Source organism: Scomber scombrus, chromosome 18 (assembly GCF_963691925.1).
Source record: "Scomber scombrus chromosome 18, fScoSco1.1, whole genome shotgun sequence".
NCBI lineage: Eukaryota > Metazoa > Chordata > Actinopteri > Scombriformes > Scombridae > Scomber > Scomber scombrus.
Genome location: NC_084987.1, coordinates 20,642,981 through 20,661,414, shown reverse-complemented (window position 1 = coordinate 20,661,414; position 18,434 = coordinate 20,642,981). Strand labels below are relative to the sequence as shown.

Sequence of the window (18,434 nt, the reverse complement as noted above, 5' to 3'; positions counted from 1 at the left end):
AGGAACCAGCACTTTGTTTTTTAAATAATTTTTCCATTTTTTTTTTAGACAAAAATAGCACGGCAATGTTGAAATACAATCCATTTGTTGAAACTGAAAAAAATAATTCATGACGTTCAATTTTAAATAATGAAGTAGTATCATTGATACTTTTTAATCCATTGCATCATGAGATACAATTCCACCCAGCAGCTTCAGTCTAAATACTGGTCCGTATGTTAATTAATTGTAACAATTTAAGTATAAAGTGACCGAACTGAATTCATATTTATTTATATGTTTAAACGCTGTTTAGTTCTTTAAGCACCCAGCTTTGGTAGAAATGTTTTAACAGCATCTTTGATGTTTTGATGTCATGTTTCTAATCTGTGTTTTACTGGCACAGATGCATTTCTTCTTTGCTGTGGTCTTACTGGTGAGCTCAGCACTAACTTTACTGGTGGAATCAGGAAAATGTCCCAGAGTGTGTAGCTGTGACAGCAACAAGCTCACTGTAGCCTGCGTCGGCAAAAACCTAACAGAGGTTCCCCCAACGATAGACGAGGTGAGGAATTCTCTTTCACTTCACACTCATTTGTTTGGTGCATTTCAGACATTTTGATATTTGCATCTTTATCCATCCAAATGTTGTAAATGGGCAGTCATTTTTTAAGACCTGCATGCCTTCATACCTCTGTACAGTTGCAGAAGCATGTAGAAGTTATGTGTCTTGCTCAAGAGATCTTCAGTGATAGTTATTGGGAAAACAAAGAGTGGTGCATATTCACATAATATTTTAATTGATTTTAATTGATTTGGAACAATTTGTAGAGACCTGTTTTAGTTTGACATTAAAAGGTCTTTTTTTGCTTAAATCTGCTTTGATACAATGCTACAAAACATAAAAGAAGATGAGTAGACTACTTTATACACATTGTACTAATCTTTCATATCAATTGCATCTCTCTGATGTTATATACGACTATCAGAGAGAAACAATTCTAGTCGAGGACCACCTTCTGATTTCAGTCTCGTCCTTTAGTTGTGCTTCACTTCTGCCTCAGATGTTTCATCCACTCTGTTCAATCGCCCTCACAGATCACAGTGAAACTCGACCTGAGGAATAACAACCTGCAGGTGCTACCCAGAGGTGCGTTTGTCCTCACGCCGTACCTCACCCACCTCAACCTGCAGCGCTGCAACATCATCAAGGTGAAGGAGGGTGCTTTCCGGATGCTGGGCCGTGTTGTCTCCCTAAACCTGGCCTACAACAAAATTGACATCCTTTACCAGGTGAGAGGAGGGGGCTAAAACCACAATACTGGAGAGTTGATATGTTTCATGTTTGCTCAAAAAAAGATGTGAGGGTCTCTTATTTTATTATTCCATCCCTTGCTCTCTGACTGTTGCAGGAGTCCTTTGATGGCCTCTCCTCTTTGAAAGAGCTGTTTCTCGATCACAACCGTGTGGAGGAGATCCAGCCTGGAGCCTTCACACAGCTTGGCTCCCTCAACTTGCTGGCCCTTACCCACAACCAGCTGGTGTACATCCCCAATATGGCCTTCCAGGTACTCAGACTGTTTTATAATCACACACACATTCAGAAACACTGACACGATAATCTGCTCCCCACAATCAATGATTATTTTTGGCAGTACAATCCTACAACAGTCTGACTTCTCCTCCAGGGCCTGCAAAACATCAAGTGGCTGCGTCTCAGCCATAACTCCCTTAACAACTTGGCACCGGAGGCGTTCACTAGCCTGTTCACTCTCAACCGCCTCAGCCTGGACCACAATGAGCTGCAGTTCTTCCCCACTCAGGCCATGACCAGGTAGAACAATATGAAGGATTATTATGGTCATTACACAAGAATTATTTTTATATTCTAATGGAAAACAGGACTCACGACATCTCATTAAAAAAAAAATCATAATTTAAAGTCCACTCTATACAATGTGGCTCCAAGGATCTCTCCTCTGTTGCTCTGTTTTTTCAATTCCAAGATCCTTTTGTAGTTTTTTTTTCTCGTCTGAATTGTGTATCTAAGGATGAAGAGTGCTGTAAAACCTGCTGAGGCAATTTGGTAATTTTGGTCAATATAAATGAAAGGGATGGGTATCATTTTTAAAAGTACAAAGGTGGTGGTAATTTCAGCCACTAGGGGGCATAAATTACCTATGAGCCTCTGTTATTGAATCCCCAAACCTCTCTGCAAGATGGGGCATCAAGATTAGGTAATAATACAAGCGTTGCCTTAAAGGATAAGTCTTGCAATATTCTAGATATTTTCTCATTATCAATAAATCTCATGAAAAGACCAAAACCAACAAAGAACAGATTCCACTATAAAGTACTGTGAGTGTATCCAACCTCATATCTTAAAAACACATCACTGAGTTACACCATTACATTGGGTGTTCATTAATTTCCATGAACAGTATAGATCATTTTGACTCAATCCCATATACCATCCTGATGAAAATAGTCCCCAAAATAGAAATAGACACAATGATGTGCTGTTTGACTAACTCTTGATAAAAACTACAGTCCCCAGCTATTTTAGGAAATTATTCATCCATTTTTTAAAGAATGAAAGTATACATTTGTGACTTGTTTTAAAGATTTATGTTGTCAGTGGAAAGCAGTGGCCTTAAGCGGATCCAACAGCAGTGAATTTGTCTGAGGTCACATGTGTCATCCAGCTTTTTACTTTCCTCTTTTTACCATGTAAAGACTCCGTGATGTCACACGCCTGGACATGGGTTACAACTCCATGATCTACCTCGGGGAAGAAGCCATCTCCATGGCGAAGCTCACACACCTCTACCTCGACCACATGTCCCTTCAGGACCTGTCAGACCAGGCTGTGTCCCGCGCCCCGCTCCTCTCCCACTTGGACCTCAGTCACAATCAGCTTCGTTACCTGGAGCCTCTCTCAGGCCCCAAAGAGCTGACCAGACTCAACCTGACGGGTACAACTGTGCTCTGATGTTTTTGTCTTTTAAGTGACTCTCATGTAGTTTGAAGTGAATTTAAAAGAGATTAAAGTCACCTTTAATACATGTTCATTCACTTTTCTTGAAGGAAACCCTATCTACTGTAACTGCTACATGCGGCCCCTGAGGGAGTGGGCACGTGTCGGTGGTGTGAAGCTGCTGGGAGCCTGTGCTGGACCTCCCCACCTCTCAGATGAGCCGCTACTGGCCGTCGCTCCTCTGGATCTACGCTGCCGCAACAGAGGGGATACACTGAAGGATGAGTTTGAGGAAGACGATGAGAGCGCAGGAAGCACCCCGCCCACAGCCAAACCCAAGCAGAAAGTCAAGTGTCCAGTTAACTGTGACTGTGATGTGAGTGGGGGGGTTTTCTTCTGTGTGTGGAGACAATATTTCACTTTTATGGAGCAGATTTTGTGGACTTCCACTCATATTAAGTAACCATCTCCAACATTTGCTAATTTTCTACAAAAAACAGCAACAGAAGAAAACTGTTAATTGATGATATGGAGTACATACAGTGTGTGCTACAAGTCAGCTACTACAACAAGTGCATTGTCAACATTATAGAGTATTAAATGTTATAGTGCAAGATACAAGAATGGACTCACAACTGATAAAACATGGTGCAATGTAAGTGATTAAAATTCTAAAATTATATCCATCTTGACCTACTATAACATTAAAATATGCCTACATGTTCGTGAAGCAATTAGAATAATTATATAAACTTGAATTTATAATAATTTATCATTTTGGAAGGGGCTACTCCGTATAATGAGTCAGTTTACTTTTGATACTTTAGAGGGACGCGATGCACGTTTTTAAAATGAAGAAATAACAGTTTTCCTCTTAAAAATGAAAAGTTGATTTCATGACTAATAAAATCTACATTACTCCATTAAATACAATTAGTGTGTTTGCTGCTACAGCTATACCTGGTCTGGTATGACCAGTATCTCAAGGAGGCTAATATTAACTAATGGTAGTAAACCTTATATAATTATGACTGTGTTAACACTGTTACACTACATTCCGATTTGACCCTCCCAGATTGAAGCCCAGCATGCCACATGTGAGGGTCGAGGTCACACCAAGGTCCCACGAGGCTTCCCCACCAAGACGCAGCTGCTTGACCTGCGCAGCAACCACTTTCACTACCTTCCCACCAACAGCTTCCCAGGCAGCGGCCAAGTGGTTTCTCTTCACCTGGAATTCTGCAAAATCCACGAAATCGAAGGTGGTGCCTTCCGGGGAATGAAAAAGCTGTTTTATTTGTATCTTTCTGACAATGACCTCACATCCTTGGACCCCGAAGCTTTTGCTGGAGTCCCTGAACTCACCTACCTTCACCTGGAAGGGAACAGGCTGGCGCAATTCCCTGGATCAGGTCAGCGGCCTCTCAAGTCAAATCTGGTTGCATATATATTAAATTTACAGGAATCTCCATATGTATTGTAACATTTATAAGAAACACAGGCAACTGACAGACATTTTCTATCTCTTTGTGTCTCTCCTGTAGCTCTGGCACTCCTACCAAGTCTGTTGGTGTTACACCTGGAGCGAAATACCATCTCAAAGCTAGAGCCCACTGGTTTGCTGTCCTCAGTAACCCCTAAGCTCATGGAGCTTTACTTAACCAATAACACCATAACTGATATTGCCAAAGGTGCTCTGGACTCTGCTTTCCTAGGTACACTTCACCTGGATTCAAATCAGTTGACGGAGGTGCCAACCCACGCTCTGTCTGCGGCCCCTAATCTGGAAGAGCTCAAACTGTCTCAGAACTCAGTTCGCTGGGTGGGACCGAACGCATTCCAGTCCCTATCACAAAGTCTGAAGAGGCTTAATATGAACCACATGGGCATGGAGAAGGTAGGAAAAACATTGTTTAACCTAACAAAATAGTTTTTTTTCCATATCTTACATGTCCTGTGCATCGTGATTATGTTTTCTCATGTGTTCCTCCTCTCACCACCTCTCCCTTTCTGAATAAACTGTCTTCATTTCTTGGTTCCATCTAAAAACCATCTCATTTCTGGTGTAAAAATATTAAAATACATTTTGATACCATGACCATGTCAACACCTCAAAAAGCAGAACATATTGCTGATCATCTTTTTATAATTGTACCACAATCCAGATGTCCAGGGATGCTCTGGCAGGTCTGGGCCCAGGACTGAAGGCTCTGACTGTGAGGGGAAACCAGCTGGAGGAGCTTCCTGACTTGAGCCCACTCACCAGCCTGGAGGTGGTCGACCTGCAGGACAACCCCCTGCTGTGTGACTGTCCTCTGTTGCCGCTACGCAGGTCAGGACAAATTAAATTATTTGGTATTAAAATTAAAATTTGATGTAACACTTTCGGAAATAAAGTTTGCAAGTTTTTGAAATTATGGCATTTCAGGCTGGCGTTCACAAGTTTTTAGTTTGGTGTAACATGCACATAGCTATAAAAAACATGATATAATTACTCTCTGTCTCTTTGTCTCTCAGGTGGATGGAGAATGTGAGCTTCGAAGTGACGGCCACCTGTGGACACCCTCCTGAGCTCAGAGGTCAGAAAGTCAGAGACGTCCATGTCTTCAAGGCCTGCCCTGAAAGCAGCTCACCTTCAGACAAGAAGGTTGTTGTGGCCCCCCCAAAAGTGAAGAACCCCAAACTCTTGAAGGTTCCCGGACTCAAGGCTAAACCCACAAAGATCAAAGCTAATCAGCCCAAACCAACCAAGAATCGGCCTCAGAGGAAACCTGTGACACCAGCAGTGACAAAAAAGAAGAAGACAGTACTAAAATGATTTCAGGTCATCTCTGTGTTTTATGTCAAAGCTAGCTAGCAGAGCTAGAGTTACAGTGAAATGAGATGTAGTAAAATAGAAAAATAAAATAAAGCGCTTAAAGCATACAAGCAGTTGTTGATTTCTCATGGATCATACATCATACAATCCACACTGCACGTCACACTTATACAGTCTGTGTACTGACATATTACACTTACATGAAGAGGCTCAAATTCCTCTAGTCCTATTCTACCAACAGCTGAAATGTGGCTGAACGACTTTCTTTCAAAATCTCTAATGCTCAAAAACATGTTTGCTTCTTGTTACTCTATTTGGATGTTTGACCTTCACTGTGCAGAATGATGTGTGTGCACAGTTTGTTTTCACAGTCATCTGCAGAAAGTGGAAAGTTTCTCTGAGCTCATTGAAAAACTATATTTCCGCTCTTTTGCTTAAGTCACCTGTGACATCACCTGTGGAGATTCCCTATTTGAAGTGAAGTGTGAAGAGATATTCAATATTTCTTTAAACTATATGACTGTACAGTTTCGCTGATGGGAGTCAACGGTTCCATGGTGTAATGGTTAGCACTCTGGACTCTGAATCCAGCGATCCGAGTTCAAATCTCGGTGGAACCTAACTTTTCCTCCTCTTTTTACTGCACATCTCATTACATACTACTGAAATTATCAACCTACGTTAAACAACGTGATACAATGTTTAACCAACTCCTCTCCAGAGTGAGCGTATGATGGCACAAACTGCTACAATGAGGGATTAAAGCGTAAACGTTAGCAGACGGAAATCTCCGCATTTCTTCCGGGGCGGTCACTCAAAATCTCTTCGTTCAAGATGGCAGCAGCAATGGATGTTGATACACCGAGCGGCACAAACAGTGGGGCAAGCAAGAAGCGGTTTGAAGTAAAGAAGGTATGTATACATACAGTAACTTGGTGCTGAGTTGTGAACAAACTGTGAAATCTTTAAGCAGCCCTAAACGACAGTTAACACAATTCAATGCAATTAGCAGGCTAACGCTAACCAGCTCATTAGCGATAGGATAGTAAGCTAGCTCGCTAGTCGTTACCCTTCTCCATACACGGCATGAATGTGCACTTCTGTTTTTTGTAATGTTAAATGATTTAATAAGCATAACGTATGATGGTATGGTGTAAATACAAACCCCATTAACTAACCACTGTGTAGTTACGTTGACCAACGATACAGAAAGCCATTTTAACGTCAAACCAAACGTTAACATTAACTGAACGGCAAAGCTCCCGGTGAGCTAACGTCATATTAGCTTAGCTTAGCCGCCTTTCCCGAGGTTGATGGCTCCCACAAAGAGTTAAATCCATGAATTATAATGTACATAATATATCTATGATCCACAAGTAGTATGAGGCAACCTAAAACAAATTATGGTTGAACTTTGTGTTAGTTTATTAACCGGCGGTAACGTTACTAACGTTAACCAAACATTTTGATAATCCCAGATTAAAAGATAACGTTCAGTTCTTCAATTACATATGTATATTTTTTAAAAGTGTAACAATAAAATAATAATATCAGCTGGAACAGTATAATAATGTCAGTAAAATCAGTATCCGTATTGGCATAGTGTTTCAGATCCTGAAATAAATGTTATATAAACATAAGATTATGATACATCTTAAAGTCTGTATCCTCTGGTTAAAAAGCCACTTGAAAATATTTTTTAAACTATATTTTTTTTAATCAAGTGAAATCAACAAACCGTGATACACACATTTCTTTCTTTCTTTCTTTTAAAGTTTTTAAATATCCCCTTCAGTAGTCATCATGTCACATAAATCCATATGTCCAAGTTTCGACAGTTCCCACTTTATGCCTTTTGGTTTTCAAACCATCTTTTTAAAAAAGTGTAAATCTCAGAATTTTGTTTACAAACTCACAAATAAGGTGAGGTTTGTGGCATTCATCTCTAAAACTGTCCATCAGGTTACAACAGCTGATTCCATGTGTTATACTGTGCAGATCTTATATGACATGCACATATTTTCTTTAACATGACATTTAAATGTACTTTTTTCCCCACCAGTGGAATGCTGTTGCGCTGTGGGCCTGGGACATTGTGGTCGATAACTGTGCAATCTGTAGGAACCACATCATGGATCTCTGTAAGTTCACTTTCACACAGTTTTGGACTCAACACTGCTTTCCTGATAGACTGTGTGAACTATTAATGATTTGGTCAGGGGCAGCCACTATGAAACTTCACATTAACAGGGAAAAACTGTAGATTGTTCTTGTCGCTAGTAGGGATTATACGACAGTATGGCAGACCTTATGTAGTATGGTACAGTTATAATCTGAAAGGCAATGCCTGTTCACTGTAAAGGATGTGACTTCAACTGTAGTGAATAACACTGATTAAAGGTGAATTTACCAACTTTAAAGTGTTCAAGCAAATGAAAATGTTAGTATTTTATTTACAGTAAGAAGAACTGCAGATCCCTAACTTGGTTGTCCTGTCTAATAAAGGAATAAATTATTTGGTCCAGGTTTAGTTTTTACAAGTTGTTAAGGTCATGTCTGTTTGTGAAACAGTAATTTTTGATACATTTCTCTTCCCCCTCATTAGGTATAGAGTGCCAGGCTAATCAAGCTTCTGCAACCTCTGAGGAGTGCACTGTTGCGTGGGGTGTCTGCAATGTGAGTGTCCATCAACTGAAATACATTGCGTGGGCTGAAATAACATTGTTTTTTACCTTAAAATACAAAAAAAGTTTTCCAATAAAAGCTAAATGTCTGTGGTTTATCCCAGGTAACTTACACATTAATACTGGAAAAAGAAAAACTACAGGTGAGCAAGTTGACCTGTTTCTCTGATGTAAACAAATCTTGAACCCTGTTTGTTTTTCTCTTCCTCAGCATGCGTTCCATTTCCACTGTATTTCTCGTTGGCTGAAAACCAGACAGGTGTGCCCTCTAGACAACAGGGAGTGGGAGTTTCAGAAGTGAGTATCATTAATTGGATATTCAAGTGTCATCCTCGGATTAATGGCATTGAGTGTCTGTGTGCTACTGTAACAGTGTACTTTGGTTGCTCACTAGTAGCCTCAGACAGTGAAAAGTTGTGAATATTTCCTGAAATGAACAGATGTATTGACACTGTCCTCTCTCTCATGTTTTCACAGATATGGACACTAGCTGGAAAATTGCTGACCTCCTTTTTGGCTTCTACAAGCGTCACCCTCACTGCTTTTTTCTCCCCTCCCACTTGTAAACCTATTTACGCCTATGTCTTTGTTTTGGTATGTTGTAAGTACACAAATAAACATAAGAATTGTGAGAACAGATCTTATTTTTTTTAGGAGTTTCTGAAGGTACAATGTACTGTAATGTCATGTACCATGTTCAATAAAAATGGCTCAACATTTGCAAAGACTCACCTTCCCGACTATGACTTGGTTAACAGTTAAACTACATTTCAGTTGACTGAAAGCTGTTCTCGGTTACAGGAATCTGCTTTTTTAGATCAGCTCTGATGCTGTGATACAGAGCCAGTGAGAACCGGAGCAGAGCGTGTGTTACAGAGCAGTAATCCTCTGGCTGAGAGACAGATGCCCCGGGCGGATTAAGTAGCCTGGTGACCCAATCTTGCCTCTGGGTCTGATTTATATCATTGCACCTGTAGAGACTGCATTTTATACTCAGTTTCTGTTAAAACCAACAAAGTAACAGTGGTATTAGTCACTGAAAGACAGCCAGAAACAGTTGCTTTATTAAATATGGACTGCAGCTAACAACAACTTGTGTTATTGGTTTAAGTCCATATGTGAAAACATCTTAGGAAAAGAACCTCATATTAAATGTAATCTTTTTAAATCGCCTTTTTTGTCTGACCAACAGTCCAAAATATATTTGAAAAGCATGTTTGGTATTTACGTTAAATTACTGTTAAAACAATTGATGAGAAAAACTACCATTAACTTTCAATTCAACTAATTGTAGTTTTAAACCTGTAGCTCCATTATCAAGTCTGGATTCAAGCTGATGTCAAAACTCGTGAGATCTGGCAAAAAAGTTAAGTGAAAGAAACTTCTGAATTTGGTCTTAGATCAAAAATATTTGGCATTCTTTTACCCATGTAATTTACATCAAAACATTTTTCCCCACAAAACTGCATATGAGGCTCTTGTAAATCCCAATGAATCCAGCCTTGTTCCATCTTATACTGCTCCCACACCAGCAGAGCCATTAAAACCTTGGTTCATTGTACTGTACAATGATCGGACCAGAACAGATCTGTTCTCCAGAGTTACACACAGGTGGCAATCTAACAGAAACTGTGTGTTGGTGCCATTTTTTTTAATGCAACAGAACTTTCAATCAGCCATAAATGAAGGAGGCAACTGTTTATCATGTGTACTGTGGATAAACGAAGTACTTCTCCAGTCTCCTTCTGTGCATCACAGAACATAATATTCATGCACGAGTCATTTCAGCCAACTGAGTATTAAAATAATCTGTAACTGTTCTCACTAATGGGAAACCTGACATGCACCCAGAGATAATCCTAAACAGTGTAATAAATGAACTATATAAACAATTAAATTGTTAAAATAAATCAAAAGAAATAATTTTCAGGCCTGTTTCACCGTGCTAGTTAATGGCCTCCAAATGAAATATTCAGACATAATTGATCCATGTTTTTAATGTAAAGGAATCGAAAACCAGCTGAGCTACAAATAAAAGTCAAACCTGCTTTACAGCAACAGAGGTTTTATTATTGTGAATCATATTTCCAACAGGGTCAGACATCACAATGAGTAACACTTTTTTTTTTTGCATTTATAATAACATCTGAAAACAAAAAGTGCAGACGTTGGTGGGTTTTTTTGTGAGTTTGGCTCTGTTCGGAGAAAGAAAAGACAGGTCGCTAAACCGTTCCCACTTATCAAATGGCTGTAAAAATGTTTGCTAGCTAGCGTCTTAATGCGGGAGTTCCCAGTTTAGCGTTTCCAGATACAGGTTAAGAAATGTCAACCTGTGGTTAAGTAAAGTCCCATTTGAGACGAGTCAGACGGGGGTCGTCTAAATATCAGACCTGACTCCTAACCACCTGGTTGCTTTGTTGAGACATTATTAAGTGCCGACAGGCTGATTAAGAACATTTTAAAAGTTGCCCCAGTTTCTCTACATCACATCAACTAACCTGTCACCCAGCTGCCCTGTCTGATCTGCACACAGTGGAATAATTGTTGACAAGTGTTGTGGCTTCTCCAGATTGTTTCACCACAAGTCCTTTCCCCCCCTTCCTCCTATCCAATTTGGTTTCCCTGTCTCGTCTACGGCTGCGGAGGGGCTCCAAATTTGGAACTCAGCTTGGTGACGAGGGCCATGATTTTGGGGTTGTTCTGGTATTTGGAGATGTTGGCCGGGTTCTGTGCCACATCCTGGAAGGCGGTCATCACCTCAGGGTCCTGGAGTTGAATGTAGAAGTGGGACAGGGTCGTATTTATTCACATTAACGTAAATGACCAAAATACAAATAATTAAATGGAATACACAAAAAAACACTCCATGAGTCCACACAGGTATTTTCCAAATTGTTGGGCACCAACAAGAAAAATGTCCCAGTTAGTCAGAATGAGTGATGGTAATAATGCATTACCTCGTCTGCCTCTGACAGTGCAGCGGCCGAGCCAGTGCATTAGATCTGTTCTGTGTAAACAGGATTTCACTCTCTACCTTTTTAATCTCTTTGGGTTGAAATACAGGATAACTCAGAGTCCATCGCCATGCAGCAGTAGCAAAGGCTTAAATCCACATGTTGTGCTGTGTGGGATTAAAACACGTTCCTCCTCTCTCTGTGTAAACTGAGATGAGGAGATTTCTGAACTCACAAAGTCCCATCGCAGTGTGAACGATGAATGCTGGCTGCTTTTTAAACATTGATATTTGTGTAGATTAAACAATATATCATGTGTTAATGAATGAGCTTTAGATACACTGGTAATTTTTTTTTGTTAACTTCAGACCTTAACCTCTTATCTGAACTCCATATTTTTATATAAGAGTTCTCATCCAACACTCAGCTAGAAAGAGAATAACCATATTTCCCAAAATGCTGAACTACTCCTTTAAAATCTGTACAATATATACATGGGACATGGCAGTGGAGGGATGAAAATGGTTGAAGTTGAGCAGTATAAGTCACCTTCATGGCGTTGAGCAGCTCAGGATCCTTCAGGAGATCACCCAGACCAGGCATGCCAGGAGGGGCTCCACCTGGGAATCCAGCAGGACCTGCAGGGTGACAATGAGATCGAGTCTCTGTAGCAGCGCTAATTATTATGCTTACAGGTGTTCTATCAAATCTGTCTGATGATCAAATATTTTATTCTTTTCCCTCTCCTATTAAGACTTTCAGAGTGTCTGCTCCCATCATGCAATGAACCAGCGTTTTCATTCTCCTACCTGGGAAAAATCCTCCACCGGATTGCCTGGCTTCCTCCTCCTATTGAGACACATAACAAACAATTCAGGATAAAGTTCATGTGAGCAGGAACTCTGACTTAAAGGGCCATTACCTCTATTTTTTAGAGTCTATAATAGTTAAATAATTATATGCAGGGAAACTCTTCTCTCACCCTCTGAACACGCGCGTGCTCCTCCCTTGCTTTCTTTACCCGCTCTTGCCTCTCCTGGATATCCTTCTCTTCCTTCTTGCGCTCGTACTTGCGTCTGTGCTCCATGATTTTGTTAGCCTGAAAACGAAGAAAAGGCGTGACGAAAATAATGCATCACAAACTCACATCGGGGACAATCTTTCTTTTCCTGCCAGTAATGAGTTTCTGGAGCGATCAAACTGCGTATGTGCATCAGTATCATGTGAACGCAACTCTTCCTCTCAGCTTGCACATGTGGACGTGACACATCTGCATCAGTTACTTCAAACAGGTAAAAAAAAAAAAAAGTTTTTGCATACAACATTAAAGTGTACTGTACCTTAGGCTGGACCTCCTTCAGCATCGCACTGGCGTCTTCATCGTAATCCAGTTTACAGGCTGTGGCCAGATCCTTGGCTGCGTCCTCCCAGTGGCCCAGCAGCCTGCAGCACACACACGGTAACAAGCTCAATATGACACCAAGTTCAACAAAATGATAAAAGCAGCATTGAAGGCACAGAGAAAAACTGTATGGCATTGAAAAAAGGGAAGAAAAAAAAAATCACTGACAAAAGGCTCTTATCCCCTTTTCATGATGACAATCTTCTCACACTGCGAGATCAGTCACATGAAATCTATGTTACAATCTGTGTCAGGCTGATATCCATTTTGAGGCATGGTGTGATAACAGACTGCTGTCTAAGTAAGACGAAGTGAAAAAATGTAAACAGAAGATGCAGAGAGACATCATCTGGCTACACTCCTCGTGTTTAAAAAAAAACCCAGCTTTGGCTATGACTTTATTCACAAATTGTGACAAGTTTACTCACTGTAATTGTTTTATATACACGCCATAGTTCAGTTGGTGGGTTTGGAGATGTGGGTGATCGCAGCAGTTTCATTATGAGAATCTAGTTAGTCAAACGTTCCTGGCAATTTGATGCGTTCAAGTGAAACTGAAACTAGAACTTCCGGGTTTTGTTAATACAGTAAGAAACCCTCATTTTAAATTTGTACTAACATAAATAACTAAAAATCCAGCTTTGAAACATCACTGTACTCAATAGTCTGTCTTGTTTACTCTACATATCCAGAGAAGGACAGCAGAGAAAACAGCTGAAAAGTTTGTAGTCAGACAAGATTTCTTAGGACAATTCTGCTACTGATTTTTAAAAAACAGAACGATATATCGGCCAATATCCTTTTTAAAATTCTCTGAAATTTGTTTAACAATTGTGACAGGGAGAAGTGCTGAGCAGGACATTTTACAGCAAAAAAATAACCGTGTCGTTACTTCCTCATGAACAAATTATAGCATGGTGACAGAATTTGCCATATAAACCGATACATCTGCCAATGAGCTATGAGTGAATATTATAAACATAAACCAAAGTTACAATGATTCAAGTACCTGCGCTGATAAGTTTCCATGGTAACTGTAGTTTTTGTTGTGTTAGTTTCTAAAAGCAGCTGCTATAGCCAACGCCAATTTGTCTTAAAATATGGAGAGTATCAGTATCTTTGTATTCATGTAAAGATATAGTGTAGGGAGTTTGTTTAGATAAATATAAAATGTTCTGTTTAATATAGCATAAATCTAAATATTAAGTAGTAAAACAAGTTAAAACTGATAGTACACTACATGATTGACTGTTGACCACTATATATCAATAAAAGTGTACCTGTGAGCTTTTCCCCTCCATTTGTAAGGCTGAGCAGAGTCTGGGTTGATGCTGATGGCTCTGTCACAGTCTCTTATGGCGGCGTTGGGTTTCTTCATCTGGATGAAGACACTAACGCAAAGAGGGGAAGAGTACGCATTTAAATGTCATTTATTATTTTGAGGAATGTAACAGAGGCATGGCTGACACTTTGATGATCTGCCACAAACAACCGGAGGACTCTCACCTCGCCCTCTTGGCGTACATGATGGCTACACAGGGGTTCAGCTTGATGGCTTCTGTAAAAAGATCCAGAGCTTTCTGCAGATCCCCTGCAAGAAAAAGAAGGAAACAAGCATTTGAGATAATAATTTAAACCCAAGCTTCAGCTCTATTTAACTAATTAGTACAGAAACTGTGTCTACAAGCACTTTCCACTTTCTGAGCCCATGATCAACCTACCTTCACCCAGAGCATCAATGGCCGCTATCTTCTTCTCATTGGCCTGATCCATCATCTCCTCTGTGACCTGAAGGAACAAACAGACATAATCTGTGTTAAAGGTTTACTTATTTTACAAGATGGGAATCTCCTTAAACTGTTTTGATACAAGAAAATATGGAAAAGAAGAATATTTTACCTCAATATTGTCAAACTCTCCCATCTCCTGTGGTTCATCTGTGTCTGGTTCGATCACTCCCTCTTGGTCGATTTCTGAAAAAGCAAACAATATCCAACACCATTCTATTATATTTGACCTTTTTACAGATGTTTTAATCAAATTCTCTATTTACAATTAATCAAATCATTCAACACTATGACCTGATAAGCCCCCCTCAGCTTACTGTTACATGTTCTAAGCCCACACAGACAGTCATTTTAGACTGCAAAAGCAGCTGTTTTCACAGTGAAATCTATAAAAACACTCACTGTACGACGCCTGCTCAGCATCAAACCGTTAGTGACTAGTTGGTGAACAGAGTGGAGCATTGTTCGGCTTTAGGAGCCAGTGGAGACCAAACGCAGAGCTAAAAAAAAAGGGGGGCGATATTTGTCCGATGGCTAAAAACACAACTACAAATGCATTCTGATGTTGCTCCGTCACTGTTGGAAGTGTAAACAGGCAATTGTTGGCCAACACGTTAAAGTGAATGTTTTCCTTACTATTAGACAGAGATAGCTAACATATTTTATGTTAAATAATCTATTAAGTTTGCCACATGTGCTCATCTGAACGACAGACTGTAGAAAAACATGAATAAATAGATAATGGTACAACTAGTCTCTCCACAGGAACCAGGCTTTGATTCCTGAGTGCAGAGATGTGACTGAGGACACATGCTCATGGATGAGATGGACATACAGTACCTAGATCACTCTCCTCGCTCTCGGACCGTAAGGGAGGCTCGGGCTCAGGTTCTGCAGCCGATGTCGGGGGAGGACCACAGGGACAGCCCCCCTGCAAGTTAGAGAGCAAGTGTGAAGACTTACTGGCGACTCATTAACTGCCAGAACTCTGCACAATTTCTTGATTTTATGTGTGTTTTTGTTTGTTCTGAACTGAAAATATATAACAAAAAAAACAGAAAAAAGCAAATGATAAAAAAAATGTCAAAAAGAACAAGAAAAATATTTCAGTAGTACCTGGCATCTATCCCTGGTCTTAGGTGGGGGAGGGATGGTTGCACCCATGCTGCAATATATAATGAAGGATTTAGTGAGCAACATACATTTCCATTTCATGTAAATCGACGTATCATTTCAGCTCTAGTCTATTTAAGTCTGCATATCAGCTTGGAGGCACAAAGGCATAACTGCTATAGCTGCAACCAAAGATTATTTTCAATTATCAATTAATATGCTGATTATTTTCTCAATTCACTGATTAGTCACATGGTCTATAAATGGTGAAAGATGCCAATCATGGTTTCCCAAAGCCTGAAGTCTTGTCTTATTTTTGTCCAGGCCGACAATCCACAACCCAAAGATATTCAGTGTACTATCGAAGTAACCAAAGAAACCAGAAAATATTCACATTTAAGAAGCAGGAAACATTTCTTCCTTAGATTAGGACTCAATGTGATGATTAAAAGGAGCTGGCCATTCATTTTCTGTTGGTCGACTGACTGTTGCAGCTCCAACTCCATTCACTTTCTATATATAAAACATGTGATTGGCTTCTACACACACACAGGGGTACAGTTTGTACTGGAGGGGTGGGCGGGACAGGGCATGTGTTTAGCCTGCAGTTTGAGACTTCATTCAAATACTCCAGTGACACAATGAAATAATAAGTCACACACACACACACACACACACACACACACACACACACACACACACACACACACACACACACACACACACACACACACACACACACACACACACACACACGGGGGGGATGTATTGCTCTGAGGTGTACCGACCTCTCCATCCAGGTCCGGAGGAAGCCCATTTCAGGCAGGTGCAGGACCTCAGGATTGGTCCCGCACATCTGCACGAAGCCCTTCAACTCTGACACTTTCCGTGCGTCCATGCTGCTCTGTCACGTCCAGCACACACAGCGCTGCGTGTGGGATGAAACAGAAAGGAAAACCTTAAATCAAGTCTGGCTTTGTTTACGGGCGTAGCTGCTGAGGATAATACCAGCTTTAGCACAGCATGCTAACGCGCAGGGATTGAATGAGCGTGTGCTACAATCTCATTGCCTCACATAACAACAAATGCAGTTCAGGATGCAATGAAGCAACCGTGCACGACAAGCTTTAACACAGGCTGCAAGGACAGAAGTTTCTAGAAATGTGAATCCGTCCGTGACGCGATGACTGTTTGACGCATGATGATAACATCGTGTAGCTAAGCGGTTAGCTGCAACACAGGCCGCAAATGACTGACAAATACGTCGTAGCTGCAGCGATAAAGCTCAGTAATCGAAGGGAAACGCACCTGATCGAAGATAACAACACTGACACCCGTAAAGAGAATCTGCACAGGAAGGCTGCAGTCGATATTAGCGCCACAACACTGCTTCACTGGTAGTGGCGTCGCTCTTGTGTTTTCATTCAGGCAACTTGTCGGACAGACCTACACTGATAGATTTTATATGTTGCCCTGAGTGCCGCCTGTCAGGCATAATCGTGACACAGACGCCCTGAATCACGCCTAACAGGAACATGATAGCAGTATGCGTGCCCTGAATCAGGTCTCTCAGGCACACTGTCAGACAGTTTCATTATATGTAAAGAACTCAAAAATTATTAATATGTACATTTGGGTAATTTCAGAAGTTTAACAGCTGGAATCAAGATGTGTCTCACTTCAATGTAAAGTCCATTCTCAGGCTTCAGGTTTCCACATCACACTTGTGTAAGTTGTATATTGAACTAGAGTTGGCTTCTGAACTATTTGGGATGTCACAAATAATGCTCATAGGCCCACCACTTCAGATCTGATTTTCAGTGAGCTCAGAGAAACTTTCCATTTCCAACAGATGAATGTGAAAACAAACTCTGCACATATATCATTCTGCACTGTGAAGCTCGAACATCCAACTGATGGAACAAGAAGAAAAACATATTTTTGAGTGTATCGGGCGACTTTAAGTTAAGTACATTGTGATTTGTTGCCTTGCAATCGTCTATCACATAAAAAAAAATCTAATTAACCTGTCAAAGGCCTATAATTATACCATCACTTAAAAAATCATAACTTGTAGCCTTACTTAATTTCATCGGTGGATCTGGTTGTGAACTGTAGACTACTTCAGTACATGGAAGGCTGTCGTGTTGCTGTCTCAGATATTTGGTTTCCAAACCAAATATACTGGATAGTGATGACAATCATTCAAATCTATGATCATTTATGTTTTTCAAATTTGAATTCCAGGCAGCTATCATCTCAATGAAATGTGAAAAAAGGCTGAGGGAGTGTTAATAGTAAATGGACTGCACTTATATAGCATCTTTCTAGTCTTCTGACCACTCAAAGCGCTTTACACTACATGTCACATTCACCTATTCACACACATAAGGTACCAACCTGTTCATCAGGAGTCTAATCATTCACACACACACTGGCACAACCATCAGTGTGTGAGTTTGTGTTCAGTATCTGCACAAACACTTTTAACGAAGAAAATAAAGGAGAGGAGGAAGGAGAAGGAGAACAAAAACAATGGAATCCCTAAAAAAGGAGGGTGGTAAGAAAGTGAACATAAATGAGTTAAAGAGAATAAAAACATTGATGTGGTCCTTTAAAGTTATCCTCAGGATTTGGATTAGCCAATCACAGCACAGGAGCAGGGATTGAGGACCTGGCAAACAAAACTCAGGGCAGCAATTTCCCTCAAACCCAACAGG

At 40.4% G+C, this 18,434-nt stretch overlaps 3 protein-coding genes and 1 non-coding gene across 4 annotated transcripts; 3 read left to right on the top strand and 1 right to left on the bottom strand.

Annotated features, from left to right (window-relative positions):
* The first annotated feature begins 318 nt into the window (after positions 1–318).
* On the top strand, positions 319–5,790 carry chadla (chondroadherin-like a). Its single transcript, XM_062438274.1, has 10 exons — positions 319–544; positions 1,078–1,272; positions 1,392–1,547; positions 1,668–1,813; positions 2,716–2,954; positions 3,067–3,332; positions 4,032–4,368; positions 4,501–4,853; positions 5,122–5,288; positions 5,474–5,790. The coding sequence occupies exons 1-10, from the start codon at positions 356–358 to the stop codon at positions 5,772–5,774; spliced, it is 2,349 nt and encodes a 782-aa protein (XP_062294258.1). The 5' UTR covers positions 319–355; the 3' UTR covers positions 5,775–5,790.
* A 532-nt stretch (positions 5,791–6,322) lies between these two features.
* trnaq-cug (transfer RNA glutamine (anticodon CUG)) lies at positions 6,323–6,394 on the top strand. Its single transcript has one exon. It is a non-coding gene; the product is annotated as a tRNA-Gln (tRNA).
* Positions 6,395–6,563: 169 nt separating this feature from the next.
* Positions 6,564–9,178, top strand: rbx1 (ring-box 1, E3 ubiquitin protein ligase). The gene is made up of 5 exons (XM_062438284.1): positions 6,564–6,686; positions 7,837–7,915; positions 8,380–8,450; positions 8,670–8,755; positions 8,936–9,178. The coding sequence occupies exons 1-5, from the start codon at positions 6,609–6,611 to the stop codon at positions 8,946–8,948; spliced, it is 327 nt and encodes a 108-aa protein (XP_062294268.1). The 5' UTR covers positions 6,564–6,608; the 3' UTR covers positions 8,949–9,178.
* Positions 9,179–10,503: 1,325 nt separating this feature from the next.
* Positions 10,504–17,169, bottom strand: st13 (ST13 Hsp70 interacting protein). Its single transcript, XM_062438283.1, has 13 exons — positions 17,023–17,169; positions 16,503–16,642; positions 15,718–15,766; positions 15,442–15,532; positions 14,714–14,787; positions 14,536–14,602; positions 14,321–14,405; positions 14,095–14,205; positions 12,753–12,855; positions 12,395–12,511; positions 12,222–12,261; positions 11,962–12,050; positions 10,504–11,224 (listed from the first exon to the last, which is right to left on the bottom strand). Exons 2-13 carry the CDS (start codon positions 16,610–16,612, stop codon positions 11,090–11,092), a joined length of 1,071 nt encoding a protein of 356 aa, XP_062294267.1. The 5' UTR covers positions 16,613–16,642; positions 17,023–17,169; the 3' UTR covers positions 10,504–11,089.
* Positions 17,170–18,434: the final 1,265 nt, after the last annotated feature.

Excerpts from the sequence above, each read along its gene's own strand:
- chadla (XM_062438274.1), top strand. The coding sequence starts at position 356 with ATGTTTCTAATCTGTGTTTTACTGGCACAGATGCATTTCTTCTTTGCT. Across the intron at positions 2,955-3,066 it reads GACCAGACTCAACCTGACGG|GAAACCCTATCTACTGTAAC; the intron begins GTACAACTGTGC and ends CTTTTCTTGAAG. Across the intron at positions 5,289-5,473 it reads CCTCTGTTGCCGCTACGCAG|GTGGATGGAGAATGTGAGCT; the intron begins GTCAGGACAAAT and ends TTTGTCTCTCAG.
- rbx1 (XM_062438284.1), top strand. The coding sequence starts at position 6,609 with ATGGCAGCAGCAATGGATGTTGATACACCGAGCGGCACAAACAGTGGG. Across the intron at positions 6,687-7,836 it reads AGCGGTTTGAAGTAAAGAAG|TGGAATGCTGTTGCGCTGTG; the intron begins GTATGTATACAT and ends TTTCCCCACCAG. Across the intron at positions 7,916-8,379 it reads GAACCACATCATGGATCTCT|GTATAGAGTGCCAGGCTAAT; the intron begins GTAAGTTCACTT and ends CCCCCTCATTAG.
- st13 (XM_062438283.1), bottom strand. The coding sequence starts at position 16,612 with ATGGACGCACGGAAAGTGTCAGAGTTGAAGGGCTTCGTGCAGATGTGC. Across the intron at positions 14,206-14,320 it reads ATGTACGCCAAGAGGGCGAG|TGTCTTCATCCAGATGAAGA; the intron begins GTGAGAGTCCTC and ends TCTTTGCGTTAG. Across the intron at positions 11,225-11,961 it reads AGCTGCTCAACGCCATGAAG|GACCCTGAGGTGATGACCGC; the intron begins GTGACTTATACT and ends ATTCAACTCCAG.